Below are 20,306 nucleotides of genomic sequence, written 5' to 3' on the forward strand. Positions count from 1 at the left end.
TGACAGGAGGGATTAGGGTTAGGCACTTGGGGGGGAGGTTAGGGTTAGGCACCCCTAAGGAGGGTTAGGGTTAGGTTAGGTTAGTAAGTACTCACCTACAGATGATTGGGATTTCCAGCGCTATCGAGCTGCCACTGCCGGGATCTCTGCATTTGTCTGCCTGACGCTGCCGGGATTTGAGCTCCCGGCCATGCTGTGAGGACGAATGGGTTGCCACTGCCAGGATCTGTCCATCCGTCCGGCTGCCGCTGCCGGGAATCTAACCGCCGGCCGTCGGTATTTCATACCGATTCCCATTGATCTATCTAGGCTAAATTAAGGCCATTTGTTAGGCCATTATTTATTCATGGTAAATGAAGCTAGCACAGCACATGGGTTGAATATATATGCAAGCAGTCATTTTCAGTTTCTATTAAAAAAAATCTCCAGAAAATAATAAATTATGAGTCTGAAAATTTACTTTAGGGGCCTACTGGTTTGCAAAATACTATACTGTCTGGAACAAACTGTGTGTCAGTTGTAATACAGACAAATTGTTGACTTTTTAGGGTGATTGAATACAATTGAAAGCCATTGTATATGTCCCTCAATAGTTTGAGGAATATGGTCCCAATAGTATGTGTTATTACGGCAAGTAAGTAGGTGCATGCCAAAATAGGGCATGGACACACCTCACATGGTATGGTAATGCCTTACAGGGGCATGTTGCTAGTCATGCGGCGTGACCTCACGGCATGCCCCGTCTCTGTATGTCATATGAGCAGAGCACCAAGAGGCGGAGCTGCTTAACCAGGCTTTTAGGTGGCTGGACCAACCCTTTAGGCAGGCCATCAGCCCTTCTGACATTTGCCAGAACTGCCAGATCACCTATCTTGCCCTGGATTAGAACAGAATAATTAAAAATCAAGTTAATCCCAATCTCTACTATCTCCACATTCAACCACCTGTTAATATAATTTGGTATGATTGTCCTATTATTTATACACATTAAGACCTCAGCAAGTAGAGTTAATTATTGCAATAAGAGTTTGTTTAGTCTTTAAAGAGGTATTATATTGACACACTACTAAAATGGGGTATATGTAAAATGTAATACAGTAGGGTGTGATTTTCGGGAACTTGTTGGATTTTGACAAATAATCTAGTAGATTTAAAGCAGCAATAATTTAGAAGGCAAAACCAGGTTGGTTTTGTTATTAAAAGTTTTGCTATTTTAAATCTATTGGCTTAATCAACGAAATCACACCGGTTCCCAGAAATTGTAACCAATGACATATAATCTTATGTTTCATAAGAGGTACTCATACTCACGGGTGGAGGTCTGATATGGAATAATACCATACTCTTCATGAATAATCACAGTACTGTACCTTTATTCCACATTTTTCTTTTAATGACTTTTTGAGCAGTTTTGTTATTTGAACTTGGGTGGTCAAAGACACATTTAAATTTGCCTGTGAGTTGCTTGTTATAAAACTTTTCTCTCCACATTGCACATTTTAAGCTCTTTAATGCTTACAGTCTCTTTAACCATGTTATGTTTTTTATTTCAACCTGAATTTTGTATGGTTGAGAGGTGCATCTATTCAGGCATTTAAAAATCAGAAAAAATACCATTGAACTATATATTGTTTGAATCTAAACTGTGCACAAGAGCTAGTTACTTATTTACATGTTTTTATATGCATAATTTAAATTAAATGAAAATATACATGCATAAATATTAAAATGTTAATAATAATAATAATAATAATAATAATAATAATAATAATGCAATAAATGTGCCATATTCTATTGTGCAAATCTTTGAAAATTAATATATATATTTTTCCTTTCTTATTTAGGGAAATGTCTCATTTTCTTGTCTTGAGCTCCCAATTGTCCCAGTTACATTTTTAAATGCAAACAGCTATTTGATCTTGCCTGGATTACCACTACAAGAAGAGTTAACAATCTCTTTTCATTTCCGGACATGGAACAAGAATGGAAGTTTGTTTGCCACTAGACTTAGCTCTGCTCCATTTGAGTTTGCTTTGTATATGGAAGATGGAACACTTAATATGAGCCTTTTCAAACGTAGAAAATTGTATTTGGACACTGCTACAGGTATGCAATATGCAACAATTATACTATTCCTACAGGCATTGGAGTAACATGCAATCAACAGCCCCTTAAGCATAACTGGGGGTAATGTTACATGCCAATCCCTTCTGGTAGCCTCTCTTCAGATCATGCATATAGGCCAGTGCATGTAAATTGGCTTGTGGATAGGCAATTAAGCCCGCTTGGGCTAACAGGTCTGAAAATAAAAAGCCAAAGGTGGCTTCACTGTGCATGCACTTATTCCTGCGCATACTCAGAAGTTTTGTGGCTGTGATAGTAGGAACCATCATCATTGAGCCCAATTGCTGCCGCAACCTCTGTTGCAGCAATAGGTTTTTGATGGAAAATAAAGTTTTCAGTATATTTTTATCTCTTTGTGTGGGTGGGGGCAGTTGGTACGATATCTAAAAAAAATGAATACTACATTTTATTTTTGCATCCCTGCTGTCATTTACTGGAGCCGTGCCCATATATTACTGCTAAAATGTAACTTATATGTGGTTATTTTGCAATATTTGGTTCACATTGTAATTTAGAATTTACTTTATTATGGATAGCAAAACAGTTCTGATTAAAGTTGATGGTGACTATTTTTTTTATTATTGGAAATATTACAGTTTTTAAATTGAACAATGGACAGTGGCATTACATTTCTCTTGTGGCAAAAAGAAATCGTGTGAGTCTAACAATAGACAATGATGCATCCTCAAGCTTGTATATGAACTTACCATTTCAAGTGTCATCTGCAGAGAACTACTATTTTGGAGGTACGCATGTCATCTTTATTTTTCTTGACAGTGTGTTAAAATTACAATTATTCATTTTTTCAACAGCGAAAACTACAAAATTATGAATCCTCCTAGATGGCACCACTAAATTACAGTGGCTAGGAAAGTTAAACCAATACAGCAAAAAATAACTACAGTAAGGAGAGGTTATGATATTGTTGTTATTTGCAACACAAATTAAAATAAAATGAATGATGATAACTATATGTATTTGCTTATTTATCTATAAAATAAATGTTATACTGCCTGGATATCTGTGTGCTAAGGTTTTTTCTATTAGACTGTCAAATATTAAGGCTGTCAGCATTGTATAACCATGTGCTTACAATTCTTTAATTTATTTTAAAAAATTGAGACTATTTTTATTATATTGTATTTTTTTGTTTTGCTTTAATGAACTATATACAGTATGCTGTATACAGGTCAAAATTGCAGTACAGCTGGCATGTAAATACTCTTAGATACACATATCTTATTAAATACCTGGGTGACCTGTAATTCCAAGAGCTCAGAATGCTAGAACAGAAAAGTGGATATTATTGCTGGTGCTCTTATCACAAAGTGTCTATGAGAAGCTCTGGTAAACCATTTTGTTTTGATGAGATAAGAGTCACTTTAAAACCGCTTAACTGGCATGCACACATGAGTTGCTACAGGTTTCTACTAAATATGCCCACAGGGTGGTGCTAGACACTACCTATGCATATTTTTGTTACTAAAAAATTTTTAAATATGTTTTTAAATAGATATTATTAACCTAATTCAGCAAGAATCGCTATTCTGCTTATATGCATGCAACGTAGTTGCTAATATCAGCAGTGATATGCAAATTTTTGCCTTCGCATTTCGATCGCAGCATAACATAAGGATACCCACTTCCCCTTACTCACATCCGTATACTTTGTCAACATAGAAAAATAATCGGTAACATCAAGTAACTTCGGAGCCATATGCACACTTAAGGCAGGTCAGACCTCACTCAGGAACTGCTAACTGAGTATGGTATTGCAGTGGCTAATTTATGCACGCCCCTGCAACGGCATTCATACGCACTGGCACGCCTGCATTTGCCCAAACACCCCCTGTCACCACCCACAAATGGTACTTCCTGTCAATCACTCTACAATGAGTCTGAGTCGCCACTGCAATCGCAGTTCTGATCATAGTGTCTGGTTCACATACGCACACTGCGATGCATACTCATGCACAGTGTGAAATAATCATCCATCTGCATGCGTATTAGCAACTGCGCACCTTGCTGAAACAGGTCCAAAGTGCAGAAGTTGCCCAAAGCAACCAATCAGCTGTCCAGGAGCATATCATTATTGGGTGCAGGCAGTACAGTGCACATGGGCCCCTGGGTCCAGGGGGGCCCACATCGCACTCCCTGCACCCATATTTTGAATACTTACCTCTCTGGAATCCAGCATCAGCAGTAGCAGTGCTGTACAACTTGCCTGTAAAATGGCTGTTGCAGCCAATTAATCATCATTTTTGATCAAGTGCAGTAGTGAAATCACAGGGGAAATGGCTGCCGCACCATTTCCCTGGTGACCTGCACATGTGCAGCAGACTCTGGGCACTGACCAGGGAGAGAGGAGAGGGTCCTTGATGAAGACTGCACACGGGCACCCTCCTCTCTTAATATGCCTCTGCATCTGTCATTTATGTAATGCAGTTTTTTAAGCTGTTTGGTTGCTTTGAGCAACTGCTCCACCTTATCTCTGATAATTATAACACTATTACAATTTACTAAGCAAAATGTTTGTATGAGGTGATGCTCATTACATATTGTTTTAATACCCTTAATGATAGCTATGTGTTACATTTCAGTAAGATTCAAGGGACACAAATGACACTGCAATTCTCCAATATAAGATATGTTAAAGGGGTGTGACATCACTTGCAAAGTATTAGGATATAGTAATATATATAGTAATTTACAAAAAGACAGGAAACCTGAAGAAAGCAAAGCCAGGTTGGAGAAACGCGTTGAGGCTTTTGTACGCAATGTCCCAGCATTCACCTTTGTATATCTGTCTGCGCCGCAGATGTTCCTGTAGACAGTCACAGCAGGGATGGAGATCTGCCCCACTGGAGTGCTTCTCCCACATCTGACTCTTGTGGGTAATATACTGATGTTGTGAACTGTTCCTATTTCACTACATATAAGTCAGAACTGGTGAGACAATGTATAATGGATTGTGCCAGTACTCAATTGTGTGCATGACATATGTTCCTGTGATTAGCAGGGATATAGATCTCCCCTGTGGAAATGCTGCTACAGAGTCTGAATTTGTCACTGTCTCCAATCTACTGGCTCTCCTCCCTGCCCGTGTATCTTTGCCAGTTGCACTTCACAGGAGTCAGTGCACTGGCATGGGATCAGTGCTGAGGATGCAAACCTGCCCTATTGGAGGTCTGTAAACTGGAACATAGCTTCCTAATTCAGTTCTTGGTGACTCCACACTGGTTTACATTCTTAAAAACTGTCAGGAGCGGTGAGCACTGCAGATTGGTTTATTTAATACATTTATGGGCCTATGTTCATTTAGCATTGATGTTAAAATTTGTATTGCAGACTGGAGATTTATTTGTTCATTTTGAATTCCATTGATGTTCTAATTATCATATTGATATGATTGTGTACTTTTATTTCTCCAGGGAGTTACATGTATATATTTTTATGTTGGATAAACTTGTTTATTAATAATAACTTTGGTCTCATGTTTCTTTCCTAGTTATTCTAACTAATTATTTTAAATATCCCAGGAGCTGCATCCCATCTTTCTGTCTTTTTCTAGGGCAATTGCAAACCCTTTAGCTGCTGGCTACTTTATACTATTATTGTATCTAAGTTTCTAGCTAGGAGCCTGTGAAATATTTTGCTTGACATAACTGAAGTAGTGATGTCACTTCCTTGAAATTAACTTATATTTGGAGAATTCACATAACCCATCAGTGTGGAATAATGCAATACATTACGTTCAGTGAAAGTAAAACACACCTGGATATGAGGATCATGACATACAAGGAACACTCTTTGTTTATCTTAACAATTGCTATTTATGAAGAATAGTGTACCAGTTAAAAACAAAGGTTAAGAGGGTAGGAGGTGGCATCAGTTATTTGCAAATACATATGACTGGCACATGGGGGAAGTTGGTTGGCAGTTTGAGGTATTTCTCTGCAATATGTGGTTTACAAAGTATACGAGGGATATTTCTTTAAAACCTACAGTTTACAATGGAGGCATTTCTCTGTAATATATGGTTTCCAATTTGGTCTTTTCTCATTTCTGTGTCATTTATATCAAATAATAGCAAAGTGGTTTGCTATGTAGGAGATGTCATTAGCTGTGTTCTTTTGCTGTGTGAAGCTATTCTTATGTGCTTTATTATGCTGTGCCATACATTTATGCCGTACTAAAGTGGAGGATATGAAACATCAATATATTATTTCTCTTGAGGGACAAAAATAAGTTACCTCCAGACTTGCTGATTTTTGTTTGCAGCCCCATAGGGCTTCGTATACAAATGTGTGAGTCTGAGACAAGTACAGGCTAATAGGGGGGGCGAGTTACAGTGCCGTCGCCGGTGTTTCTACACCATTGCAACAGCAACTTGCCAAACTTGCACCTAATAGGATTGACCCGTAAGTGTTTATTAAGTCTGCCCTACACAAAACAACGTTTAAGTGCAATTAGGCCACCATCTTCAGAGTAATGAAAAACATGTCAAATGTCTCTTTTTTGCAACATTTGACCTGTTTTGCATTACCCTGAAAACGGTGCATAAGTTGCACTGGAACATTGGTATATGCATAGTAGTGCAGATTTATTTAACACTTTATGTAATTGTTTTTCTAAAAGTCACAGGGTATGACTGTCTTCTTTCCTAGCCTGTGCTCCCACAATGTCAATCATTCTATTTAGAGACACCCACCTACCTAATTTTCAACACTATACTACAGCTTGCAGAATGTGATTGTTTTGATAACTGAATCAAGCACTTAAGAATTGTATATAAAGTATTTTCTATAAATACACTTTAACTGGAGTTGTGTAAATAATTCTATCTAAACAATATTTACTTATGAGGGGAAGTAGTCAGCAAGCCAACGGTCTAAATACCGACCGCCAGCTTTCTGACTCTCTAATACCAGCGTGGTATTAATGACAGGCGTCAAAGACTCGACACCTGTCATTATACATACGCTGGAAGACTGACGCCCGGCATACCGAATGAAGGTAAGCTGGGCGCCGGGCGCGGGTAGCCCCAGGGGGCGAGGGTTAGGTTTTAGGGCTCCTGGGGGGACTTAGGGTTAGGCCCTCCCCCAGGAGGGTTAGGTTTAGGCTAGGGGAAGGGAGGGTTAGGGTTATGCACTCCCCGGGAGACTTAGGTTTAGGCTGCGTTAAAGGGGGGGTTAGGTTTAGGCACTTAGGGGGATTTTAGGGTTAGGCACTCGGGGGGAGGTTAGGGTTAGGCACCCCTAAGGGAGGGTTAGGGTTAGGGTGTAGAATTAGGTTAGAACACCTTTGATGATTGGGATTTTCACCCTTGCCGGGCTGCCGCTGTCAGGATTTGAACCAGCAGTAATACCTAATACACCACTTATGAGGGATTGCAATATGTTACATTTATAAGATTTATATATTCCATGACAAAAAAATATAAAAAAGGACATATTTTATTGAATGTTTCAGCGGCATATTAAACAAAAGTAGTTATATTTCAAAATGAACTAAATGTAAATTATTTTATGTTATTCAGGTTGCCCCAACAACAATACTGATCATGAATGTATAAAACCTGTTGACAGTTTTTTTGGATGCATGAAATTAATTTACATTGGCTCTAAGCTGGTGGATCTTATTTCAGTACAACAGAGTTTGCTTGGCAATTTCAGTGATCTACAAATTGATTTATGTGGCATCATTGACAGGTAAGAATATATATATTTCATAAACTTACATTCACTGTGACTCATACATTAATACATCATGTGTTTAATTTAAATTCTTCTCTGCACTTTTGCTCTTTTACTTGGACAGTTGTACCTATATATTTATTATGGTGTACATAGTTAAAGTTGTCCCAATATTGCATTTCTAAAACTTACTTTTGGAAGCTTTAATTATTATGCTGATGTTGAAATATTGACCATTGAATTTTACACACGCTCCCATCCCAAAATGAAACACACTTAGCTTTTTCCCATTTGCTTTGGTTGATAGAAAATGGGTCAAACCTGTTTTTAGTTTGAAAAGGTTTTAGATGCAAAAGTTCTCGAATGTACCACAGGAAATTCTGGTCCCACCCAGAACCAGTGGTAAGATCTTCTAGACATTTTTGCCTAAACTTACTACTCCATTATTTTTGTATCTTTGTTTGTATTGTGATGTTTGATGTGGCCATATTGGGTCCTAATGGAAATGTTTATTTTCATGTATAATCCTTTAATATGATTCGAAGGGGTACATTTTCTAAAGTGCGCGTTTTTAGAAATGGACATGTTGCCCATAGCAGCCAATCAGTGGAGAAGAGGAGAGGTAACTTGGAGAAAAGGGAGGGTGCAGGGCTTAGTGGTGGTATAGCAGGACCATGGTAAAATAAGGAGTAAATAATAATGGAGTTATGGGAAATGCGGTGGAGAGTACTAGATGGGATGAACGGAGACAGAGGAGAGGAAGGAGACTATGGAGGGAGGAAAGAGATGTGGAACTGGTGGTAGAGAAGATAATTATATAGCTGCTGAGTGAGGAGGGGAGCAGAAGAAAAGAGAGACATAGCGTAGATAAGGGAATTGGGAGAGAAATGGCAGTAGTAGTGATGAGAGTGAGATACAGGAAGTGTAGTAGTAGTAGTGATGAGAGTGAGATACAAGACAGTTAAAATGTCTAAAAATCAGCTAAAAGGAAGAACAGTGCTGGTATATGTATAAGCACAACTACAATAGTATCTAATAAACAAAATTAGTTTGGAGCTGTTAAAGTTGCAGGACTTTAAATTTTGGATAAAGTATTCTTAAAGATGTATAGGTGTTAAACAATGGTATATACTACAGTGTTATATAGATAAATTGACAGTGGTATAGAAATGATTTAAAGTGTAGAGTCGAAAAACAAACATACAAAAATGAAGGTGCAGCAAACTAACTGGTAGTTGCTTGCAATGCTGAAGCAGGGTGTTGGCAAAAGTTGTGTCCAGGTTATAATGTAAGCTGGTGGCTGAGTTGCAGGGTATTCCTTACTGACTTTTAAAGCCATCACTTACTTTTCCCATCTACATTTTTAACCACATCTCCTTCCACACGCCTGCCACTCTACTTCACTCTGGCAATAACTGTCACCTTTCATCCCAACTGAATACTTCTTCATACCCCACCTGGAGGATTGCCTCAGTATCTTTGAAACTCTTTTCTTCTCCATATCAGACTCTCAACCTCTCAAAAGCATCACATACACTCTCAAAACCCATTACTTTATTAAAACCAATCAGCTCTAACCCTAACTTGCCCCCTGTGTTCCTTGAACACTGACTTTTTCAACCTTGTCTGTCTGCCCCTACCCTATATATTGAACGCTCTCATGCATGGGGTCTTTTTTCCTCCTGTGCTCTCCCTTTCTTTACAAGTAGCACCTTCTCCTCCCATTCCTAATAGCAGCACTGACTTTGTATGTTTGATGACTGTATTTGCGGTAATGTTTATATGGCTTATAACCTCCTATGCTCTGCATTGTTTTGAACTGTGTCTATTGTACTCTATGAAGAAGTATCAAAGCTTTGGGAGAGATAAGGCAAAGTTGCCTATAGCAACAAATCAGCTTCTAGCTGTCATTTTATAGACTGTGCTAGATATATTATTGCTAGACGCTGATTAGATACTACAGTATGGGCAACTTCTCCTTTATATCTCTCACCCTATATCTAATTATGTAATGCTTCTGTTATTGCACTATGAAAGGCACTGCATACCCCTTGTGACACCATATAGAGTAAATAAAGACTGATCAGCATAATAATTATCATCATCATCAATTACCTACCCTATCATATTTGTGCCGTGTTTGGGTGAGCATGCTCCCCCATGTCCATGTCCCTTTTTGTGGATTCACTTCCATGTGGATGCAAGGAAACATACTGTACTGCTTGCTAAAGAGCAAAAAGTCACACTGGTTCTTTGCATAGTATTGTAGTCAGATCTGCTGTAGTAAAATGTGTTAAGTCTTTTTTAACTTAATTATTTTTTTAATACCTTATCATATCATGTGTGCCCCACCCAGGTAATGGGTAGGTCACAAAGTACTAGTCTCAGGACCATTAGTTTTCCACATTCCCTTGTATTTACTTAATAGATCTGGTATGGCCTACATCAATTCTTTCTACCCATTGCCAGCTCAAAGGATATGGGTAGGTACCATAGTGGTAAAATGCCCAAACCTCACACCAGAAAGCCTTCTTTCTTGAAAAGTATGGTGTATATGTATGTATTTATTTATTCATATTACCCTGGTCTCTCACTGCACCAAGGGGTCAGCTAGGTAAAATTATTTTGGGACCCTGTACAGAGTGGAGGCACCTAGTATGGGGCTGGTGCACTTGCACACTGATAATGATGATCTGTATCAGACCAATTGTACAATAGGGACATTCCGTCCACAGATAATCCTACTACTAGGCATATTGATGAACATATGCATTTAGTTCTGTGTACAGAATGCGGAAACAATTCTGGTCAACTTGCATTTAACTCTACATCAACTCCAATGTTCTATTATATTGGCTTCAAGTTTATTATACTATATTTATTAAAATGTAATATGATATATCTCAATAATATTTGATTTATTAGTTGAAAGCAGGCATAAGTTTGCAAAAACTAAGATCAATAGGAAAATAAACTTTGCTTTAACAGAGACCATTGCAACCAATACTGTACATATTTCATAGAAAAAAATGCACAGTGTAAAATAAGCACGTACTGTACAGTACAGATGGAGTGGAATTGAAATACTAGCGGCTGTTCAGCTGACAGTTCAAATCCCGACTGTGAAAGCCCAACAGGAGAATATCCCAGCGCCGGCTGTTAAGTATCTTAACCCTCCCTCTCCTCCCCTAACCCTCCCTTGGTGGTGCATAACCCTAAATCTCCTGGGGTGGTGCCTAACCCTAAATCCCCCCAGGGGTGCCTAAAACTAACCCCCCCTTCCTGCACCTAAACCTAACCCTCATGGGGAGTGCCTAACCTTAACCTCCCCCCAGTGGCACCTAACCCCCCCTTTCCCTAGCCTAACCCTAACACTCCCACACCCTAAGTCCGACTGGGTGTGCCTAAACCTAAACCTCCCCCTCCACGGCTAACTGCTAAGACGCCGCGGACCTCCCTCATTTGCGATGGCATCTGTCAGGATTCCGGCGTCGGGATTAAGATAGGCATTGGTATTTCGACACCTATCTTAAGACCCGAGTTGGGCTTGAACCGTCGGCATTTAGACCGTCAGCATCTAGTCCAGCGGTCTAATAACTACATCCCTGTACAGACAGCTTTGATGTATATGAACAACTAGGTTCTTTTGAAAACAGGCAAAGACAGTTTTAAGCTTCTTGTTATTTTAGAAAATCACTCCACATCCACAAATATATGGGTATCCTGATGAAGGGTTGACAGACAAAAGGTCGACAGATACAAAAAGTTGACATATACTAAAGGTCAACTGACAAGAGGTTGACAGTGCAAAAGGTCAACAGGTTCAATGTTTGACCCAACAATGGTTGGCACAAAAAAGGGCAACATGATTTTTTGGGTTTTTTCAAGATTTTTAAGGTAAGGCATTTGGGGCAGGGTTAAAGTTAGGCTGCCAGAGGGGATAGTTAGGTTTAGGTACTAGGAGGAGGGTTACTTTTAGGCTATGGTTAGGTCTAGGCAATTGGTTAGGGTTAAGCACCAGGGGGAGGGCTAGATTTAGGGTTAGAATTAGGCTTAAAATAAAATAAAAAGTATCTACCATGTTTGTGTCATTTCTCCCTGTCTACCTTTTGTCCACTTTTTGCACTGTCGACCTTTTGTACCTGTTGACCTACTGCCTGCCAACCATTTGGTATCAACCTATACATTTTCATCCTCACCCAAACATTTGTAGATTCTATCTTGCAGGTTAAGTAGTGTTTGCTGGGTGTACAGACCAGTAGCACCTGCAGTGCAATTGAAAACTACTGGAAATTTGACAGATATTGCTAAATGCTATGCAATGCTGACAAAATTGATTCATGCTTTCACTTTCAGCATGAGCAGTTCATTCTAACACAGATACATGCAGACATCAGTGAGATGCCTGCATGTCTTTGACTGTAAACAGCTTATAAATAGTTTTTAAAAAATGATGTGAGGTACCCCCCCAAAACACAACCAGTCCCAGACTTTTGAAAGCCAGTCCTGGTTGACTAAGTACAGGGGAAAAATTGCGTAGGGTTCCCCTGTACTTAGTAAAACCAGCGCTGGGCTCTGGGAACCAGTCCTGGTTCTGGAATTACAGGAAAAAATTGAGTAAGGTCTCCTTGTACTTCCCAGAACCAGCACTGGACCCTTTCTAGCAGGGGACTGATGCCACAGCCAGGGGAGCCCTATCACCAGGCCCCACAGCTGCAGTATCAGCCCTGACCACTAGTCAGCCCAGGCCAGGGATCCCTGGGGAGTTAGGGACCCCTCCAACAAAGGGGTCCCCCTCTCCAGGGCACCCCTAGCCTAGGCTGATAGCCCAGGGCTATCCCGCCACTTCTGGGTTGTGGGTTGTTTGTGTAAATGTAGTGTAAAAATAGAATATGTAAAACATTGTTTTTACAGTAGACCTGCAGGTCCCAGCAAGCCTCCCCCGCATGCTGGTACTTGGAGAACCACAAGTACCAGCATGTGGGGCATTAAGGGCCCATTTTGACCTGTAGTTCACCTATAATGAAATGTAGAAAGAAACACACACACCGTACACAGTATAATTTGAATAAACATACATGCACTCACACATGTATACACACATACACACACATGTACACATACTCACCTATGTATCTCTGTAGCATCGGTCCCCTTCTCCAGTAGAAAATTCCATAGGGTACCTGTGGAAAAAAAAACATACTCACCATCTTCTATGCGTGGTTCGGCCCTCTTCGGTCCAAAGTAGGCATCCATGGTCTTTTTAAAATAAAATAAAAAAAAAACGTTTACCATGAACTAAGTAATAACAATCCTTAACAAGGATGATTATTACTTCCCGAATGAAGCGCTCAGATGCGACCTTCTCCTTTGAATATTCGTGTTTGAGCATTCATTTGCTGAGAGAGGTCAGCCCCCACCTCTCAGTCAATGAATGGCTCCCTCGATTGAACTCAATGGAGAGCCGCATGGTAACTAAAGTTTATCCTGCAGTTCCCATCATTGAGTTCAATGGAGGGAGCCATTCATTGGCTGAGAGGTGGGGGCTGACCTCTCTCAGCCAATGAATGCTGAGACACGAACCTTCAAAGCAGAAGGTTGTTAAGGATGGTTATTACTTAGTGCAAGGGTCACGTATTTAATTTTTTAGACAATGGTTGCCTACAGAACAAGGGGTCCACTCCAGGTAATCTAGGTGAGTATGTGTGAGTGTGTATGTATGTATGGATTATAACTTTACCATCTGGGTGTGTGTGTGTTTATTTCAACATTTCTTTACATTTGAACTACAGGTCCCAGTGGGCCCTTAATGCCCTGCATGCTGGTACTTGTGGTTCTCCAAGTACCAGCATGTGGGGGAGGCTTTCTGGGACCTGCAGTTCTACTGTAAAGACAATGTTTTTATTTGTCTATTTTTACACTACATTTACACAATCAACCCGCCACCCACCGCACAGGGGTGGTGGGGATAGTCCCGGGCTATCAGCCTAGGCTAGGGGTGCCCTGGAGAGGGGGACCCCTTTATTGGGGGCATCCCCAACTCCCCAGGGATCCTTGGCCTGTGCTGACTAGTGGTCAGGACTAATGCTGCAGCTGGGGGCCCTGGTGATAGGGCTCCCCTGGCTGTAACATCACCACCCCTCTAGAAAGGGTCCAATGCTGATTCTGTGAATTACAAGGAGACCCTACGCAATTTTTTTCCCTGTAATTCCAGAACCAGGACTGCTTCCCACAGTCAGATACATAAAGGCATCTCACTGATGTCTGCATGTATCTGTGTCAATTTGACCTGCTCATGCTCAAATCGAAAGCATGACGCAGGTCTCTACATTTGAAGTTCAATTTGAATGTCGATTTTTTTGTTCGATTTCAAATCAAATGATAGTAAATAAGGGTTTTGTGTGTTGGTCTATGTAAAAGTACCAATGTGTTTCCGATGTTCCATTTGAGGTCGATTTGACTAAAATTCGATTTGAAATTCGATTTTACATACGATTTGGCCTTTAGTAAATGCCCAAATACAAAATTGAATACATGTTGAATTAAAATCGCATGCCAAATCACTCAAAATGCCAAATCGACCTTTAGTAAATTTACCCCCCGGAGAGAGATAAAATGGAGACATTAACCAAAGCAATCAGCTAATGTCATTTATTTAGAAAAGTCTATGAAATGGCAGTTAGAAGCTAATTGGTTGCTATGGGTGTCTTCTCCATTGTATCTCTCTCAAAGTTTTGATACATATTCTTCTTTGGTCTATCAGTTTCAATGTCTCCTGGGTGACAGTCCATAAAAACAAAAATTTTGTATAGTTTAGCCCCGATTTATCACATCTATTTAACAATGCTTGCTTCTTAGGATAAACATTAGCTAATGTGTACAGTTCCAAAATACTAAGCTTTTCAGTGCTTGCCAAATTTTGCCAGACCACAATTCCCATTGAAAAAAATGTGGACTGTGGTTTGCAGCGTAAGTTTGCTTAATACAGTGATACAGTATCTCATGCATTCAAGCTTTGTTAAATAGGCTAGATCAGTGTTTCCCAAACTGTGTACCGTGGCACTCTGGGGTCTTCAACATACTTACAGGGATGCTACGCAGTGTTGGATTATTCTTAAAATGGAACATGGCCACTGGGCAATTTTTTTTTAAATATTTTTTTATCAGGCTATTTTTGGGGCCATATGATTCTCCTGATTTTGGGAGAAACACATAAGGAAAGGGCTGGATGGGGTCGGGATGCAGAGCAGCAGCTCCAGACATTCCTTCCTGCTGCTCTGCTCTATGCTAGTGACAGTGATTGGTGGAGCTCAGCACGTGCTCCTCTGACCACAGCAAAGGACGGGACTTCAGCAGCATGGAGGAAGAAGCTGCTGGCTCCACATCAAGGTGTGAGAGAGGTACCCCAGTCTGTCTGCCTGTATGTATGTATGTATGCTTGACCCTGTCTACATGTATGTGTATGTCCAGGGCTGAAACTAAGATATTTGTCAAGGCAGTAATTTAACACCCCCCGCCATAACTATAGACTATTGGCCTGATTCACTACGGAACGCAACTGCGAATGCAATAGCGATTACATACACAGTTCAACTGCTATATTATACTAAGACATTGCGATCACAATGCCGCCGCAGCACTACATAAGGACGCCTACTTAACCTTACACACATCCGTAATGTTTAGCAAGACTGCAAAAACATTGGTACAATCGAGTACCATTGCAGTCTCACGGACACTTGTACAAAGCTCTGACCTTACTTCATCGCATGCTATCAGGCCTCAGGCTGTGTAGGGCATCACAATAGATCATTTATGCACACCCATGCAACGGCATTCAAACACACTACCACGCCTGCCTTTTCCTAGACCACCCCCCTATCACCACCTACAAACAGCACTTCCTGTCAATCACTCTGCGATGGTTTTGTGATGGCTCTGCATAGTCACATCAGTCCTGATCGCAGTGGCTGGTTCATGCACTGCAGTGCATACGCATGTGCAGAACACAACAATCGGCCGATTGCGTGCATATTAGCAACTGCGTTCCTTGCTGAATCAGGCCCTATGTCCTTTCAGAACCCCCCTTTACATCAGTCTGATCCCCCCCTTTCAATATCACTGCAGCAGCCTGTGTCTCTCCCCCCTATATCTCTGCAGCAATAGCCTGTGTTTGTTTTACTCCTCCCCCCACCACACTTACCTGGATCTTCTCCTTGCTCCTCTGTAAGGCAGTGGCGGCAGGCTGCTCACACACTGTTCTTTAGCGCATATTATGTCATGATGCAGCATAGATAGGAAAAATAAAACTTTATTGTACCAGGTGATTTCAGTCCCTCTATGCCTGTATCCTTGCTGAATAGTCCAGCAGGCATGGAACTTGGTCACAATCACTGGACAGGACATCAGCTAAAGATGGGTCAAGGAGCTCCAACTGGGGGGCTCCCTGAGATAGGGGGGCCTGGGGTACCCTCCCTACCATCACCCTGGCATGCTTCTAACTCATCACGCTTTTCCCACTTTATCTCTGCCCCAACAAAGCCAGCGCCAAAGGCACGTTCCCCCCTCGCCCCCACTTTAGTTGTGGCAGTCTAATATAAACTATACATTGTTATATGTTTTCACTAATCAACACCAGAATTAGATCAGTGGCCTGAGGCCAGCACAGGTAAATGGAGGTTGCGTACTATTTAATGGAAGACAGGTAGAGCATTGATTTATTGATTGATAAATTATTATGACTAAACAAATAATTAATCAAACTATAAAAAGGTAAATCAGAGAAATGGAAAGCACTGTTACAAAACAAGCATCCAAAATCCCAATGATTGATTGATTGATTGGTTGATTGATAAATTGATTAGATTGATTGTAAGTAAGATTAACTGATTGATTATAGAATATAACTATAATTAAAAACAATCTGATAAATTGAACAAACAATTCAAAAACAAAAATCCTATTAAGATTGACTGAGTGCTTGATAAATTAATTGATTAGTGTTAATATTTTAAGTATGAAAAAGTAAATTGGAGAAATGGAAAAGAAAACACTACCAAAAAGCAAGCATCCAAAATCCCAAAGAGATCGATTCTTTAGGATTTAAGGCAGAGTAACAGCCTAGTCGAATTGAATAATGAATTATTAATTATATAATTTGATGATACTAGTCTGTATCTGCTGAGAAGCTGCAGGAAACTGGGCCTGTATCTGATGAGAAGCTGGTGATGGAAGGCATTGCAAGATGTAAAAGAATCCCCTGGTAAAGTACAGTAATATACACTGCCTGTCAAAAACACACAATCTTGTCTCTTTGACTGGATTTTTGTTGTATATTAAAAAGTACATGCACAGTTTACAAACCAATCACTTCAGCGAAAGGAACTGTCATTTTTGTTTTTTAAGTGGTTGGTTAGTTTGGGCCCCAACAAGACAAGATCCAAATTGGCTTAAGGCAGCTAACAGTGCTGTTATTCATGTCTACAGTTGGAAGATGTCATTATCATCCTCATCCCCACCCTTACTCTCATCAGTGTTGTTATCATCACCGCACAAAACTAGCACATCCCCACTGGAATCTGCCGTTACAGACGTTTCTGTTGTAATTGGTAGCAAAAGTCTTCCTCATAGAATTTTCAGTTAATTTTTACCCTTCTACATCACAGGTTCTCAAACTCGGTCCTCAGGATCCCAAACAGTGCATGTTTTCCAGGTCTCCTCACAGAATCACAAGTAAAATAATTACCTTCACCTGTGGATCTTTCAAAATGTGTCAGTGAGTAATGAATACACCTGTGCACCTGCTGGGTGAACTATGTAGGGTCGTAAGGACCAAGTTTGAGAACCAATGTCCCACACAGATCATTTACAAGTTTCCCGGCTGTGATAAACACTATTTCTGAGTACACACTGGAATGTGGGCAACTTAAGTAAAGCAAAGCTAATTTTGTAAAGGGACTCTAAATTGTCTTTTTTTCCTCCCAGTATAAGGGACTGTGTGAGATGCTAATTTGTACATTGTCATTAATATAATCCTCCACCATTCTATTGATGCTTACTGTATTAGATTGAGTCACAGTAGAGGTGTCATTCATTTTGGGCAATTCTTTTAAGTATGACGAGATGTCAAATTGGTGTTTCACTTTGGTGCACTGAGTTTTCTCATCATTCAGACCCCCAGTGTGTCTCTTGGAAAAGTTCAGTTTTTCTTGGCAGCAGAATTTGCAGGGGAAACTGAATCAGGATATATCATCATGTCATCTTTGTGAGAATTGTTGTGGGGTTCATATGATGGGAGGACACCACCGCACACACTGTTGTTTACACTGGAAGGATAACACACTATGCAAATTGTTTTGCACTAATAGCTTAGTTTTTTAGACACAGACAACACTGGCAATTGTTTTCACACACTTGGAAGAACAGGTCTTTGTGAGAATTGTTTTTGGTGCAAATGATGAGGGACACCACGGCACACCCCACAGCTTACACACTTTTGCATGTCTGGCTCAGCATAAGCAAGGTGTCTCAAGAAAATTGTAGTGTTCTTTACAATCCATGGGGTGCTAGTCTGTGGCTTGTGAAATTCGATATCCCAGCATGCTCCAGGAACCAGCAGCTTACATGGGCTGACACATACTGTAACAGGAAGTGTCAGGGATCACTGAGTACAGCTGCCAGTCTCAATACACAGGAGATGATCTGATGTGCATGGCCCTTTTTCCTTCTGCTTAGGATCTGTTTAGTAAATGTGATTATAACATGCTCAACTCTGCTCTGCTACATCTATCAGCCTCTGCTACATGTACAGTATAAACCTCTGCTACACATTATCCTCCTCTGCTACATCTATCACCCTCTGTTACACATTATCCTACTTTGCTACACATCTATCCTCTTTTGCTACATCTTTCATCTTCTGCTACATCTATAGCAGGGCCGAAACTAGGATTTTTGTCACCAGGGGCAAGACAGTAATTTGGCGCCCCCCATGTAATTCCCCCTGCAGTAGTGCCCATATTGTAATGCCCCCATAGTAATGCCCATATGTTAATACCCCCATAGTAATGCCCCTGTAGTGCCCACCATACAGTAATGCCCCTGTAGTGCCCATGCTCCCATATTAATGCCCCTGTAGTGCCCATGCTTTCATAGTAATGCCCCTGTAGTGCCCATGCTCTCATAGTAATGCCCCTGTATTGCCCATGCCCCATAGTAATATCCCTGTAGTGCCCTTACAGTAATGCCCCTGTAGTGCCCATGCCCCAATAGTAATGCCCCTGTAGTGCTCATGCCCCATTAATAATGCCCCTTATTGCCTATGCCCCATAGTAATGCCCCTGTGGTAATGCCCCTGCCCCCATAATAATGCCCCAGTAGTGCAGCTTATTAAAAAAAAAAAATACTTACCTTGAACCCCGCTCCTGCATCCAGCGTCACGTCCGGTCCGCCGGCTGCTCCTTGGAACTATGGGGGAGATGTCATGACGTCTCCCCCATAGTGCCCATGGGGAGAGCCGGAAGCTGGAGTTCGGGAGAGAACTCCAGCCTCCGGCTCCGGCTACACCGCGTCGCTGCAGAGAAGGAGCCGGGCGCCCACTGGTAATAAATATTACCAGCGGACGTCCGGCTTGGAGCCTCTCTGCAGCGCCGGGCTGGAGGTCACTGGCACCAGGTACAGCGGCTCACCCGGTGCATGTGCACCTCCAGCCCCCCCCCTAGTTGCGGCCCTGTCTATAGGCCCCATAAACTTAAACTACCCCTTGACAGCAGGAATATACACTCCCCTGCCTATCCAACGGTGTGTTGTATTATTTTCCTGTGGGGGCCAATGGGTTTTATTATTTTGCTGTTGGGGCCAATGTATTTTATTCTTTTCCTGTGGAGGTCAATGTGTTTTATTTTTTCATGTGGAGGTTAATGTGTTTTTTTCCTGTTGGGGGTCAATGTGTTTTATTTTTTTCCTATTGAGGCCAATGTGTTTGTTTTTTTCCTGTGGGGGCCAGTGTGTTTTATTGTTTTCTGTAGTGGCCAACATGTTTACTTTTATTCTGTGTGTTTTTTTCCTGGTGGGGACAACATGTTTTATTTTTTTTCTTGTGCAATGTTTTTTGTTGGCGCTTGCATTCGAATTGCAGCGCGCATGCATCCCATTGTTGTAAATATGGAATTGCAGTAGAAATTCAGGCGAATGCACCAAGGAGTGTATTAGAAATGTATTGAGCATTCCTAGGTAGTTACAGTGGGTTAGTTACTCAGATGCAGATGTAACATAATATGGGTGTGTTATTGAAGTGACATGGGCTTGTTGCTAAAAGTGGTTGTATACAGAGACACTGAATTGCTCACATTGAAGGCCCTACTTAGATGGATGATCTGCACCTAGCACAAGGCTGGTGAAAGTTTCAATGGTGCGACCAATGGTGGCATCTAAAGATGCACAAATCATGATTGCAGCATCTGTAGAAACTGAAAGTGGGTGTCTCAG

At 40.9% G+C, this 20,306-nt stretch overlaps 1 protein-coding gene across 1 annotated transcript in view; it reads left to right on the forward strand.

Moving 5' to 3' along the window:
- The window catches only part of CNTNAP4 (contactin associated protein family member 4), a 377,413-nt gene that overhangs the window by 226,025 nt on the left and 131,082 nt on the right, over window positions 1-20,306 (forward strand). Inside the window, exons 8-10 of the mRNA XM_088470185.1 lie at window positions 1,845-2,106; window positions 2,721-2,870; window positions 7,664-7,835. Coding sequence (XP_088326311.1) covers window positions 1,845-2,106; window positions 2,721-2,870; window positions 7,664-7,835 — 584 coding nt within the window. The remainder of the gene's footprint in view (window positions 1-1,844; window positions 2,107-2,720; window positions 2,871-7,663; window positions 7,836-20,306) is intronic.

This window comes from Taudactylus pleione, unplaced genomic scaffold (genome assembly GCF_031769625.1).
Source record: "Taudactylus pleione unplaced genomic scaffold, aTauple2 ptg000095l, whole genome shotgun sequence".
NCBI lineage: Eukaryota > Metazoa > Chordata > Amphibia > Anura > Myobatrachidae > Taudactylus > Taudactylus pleione.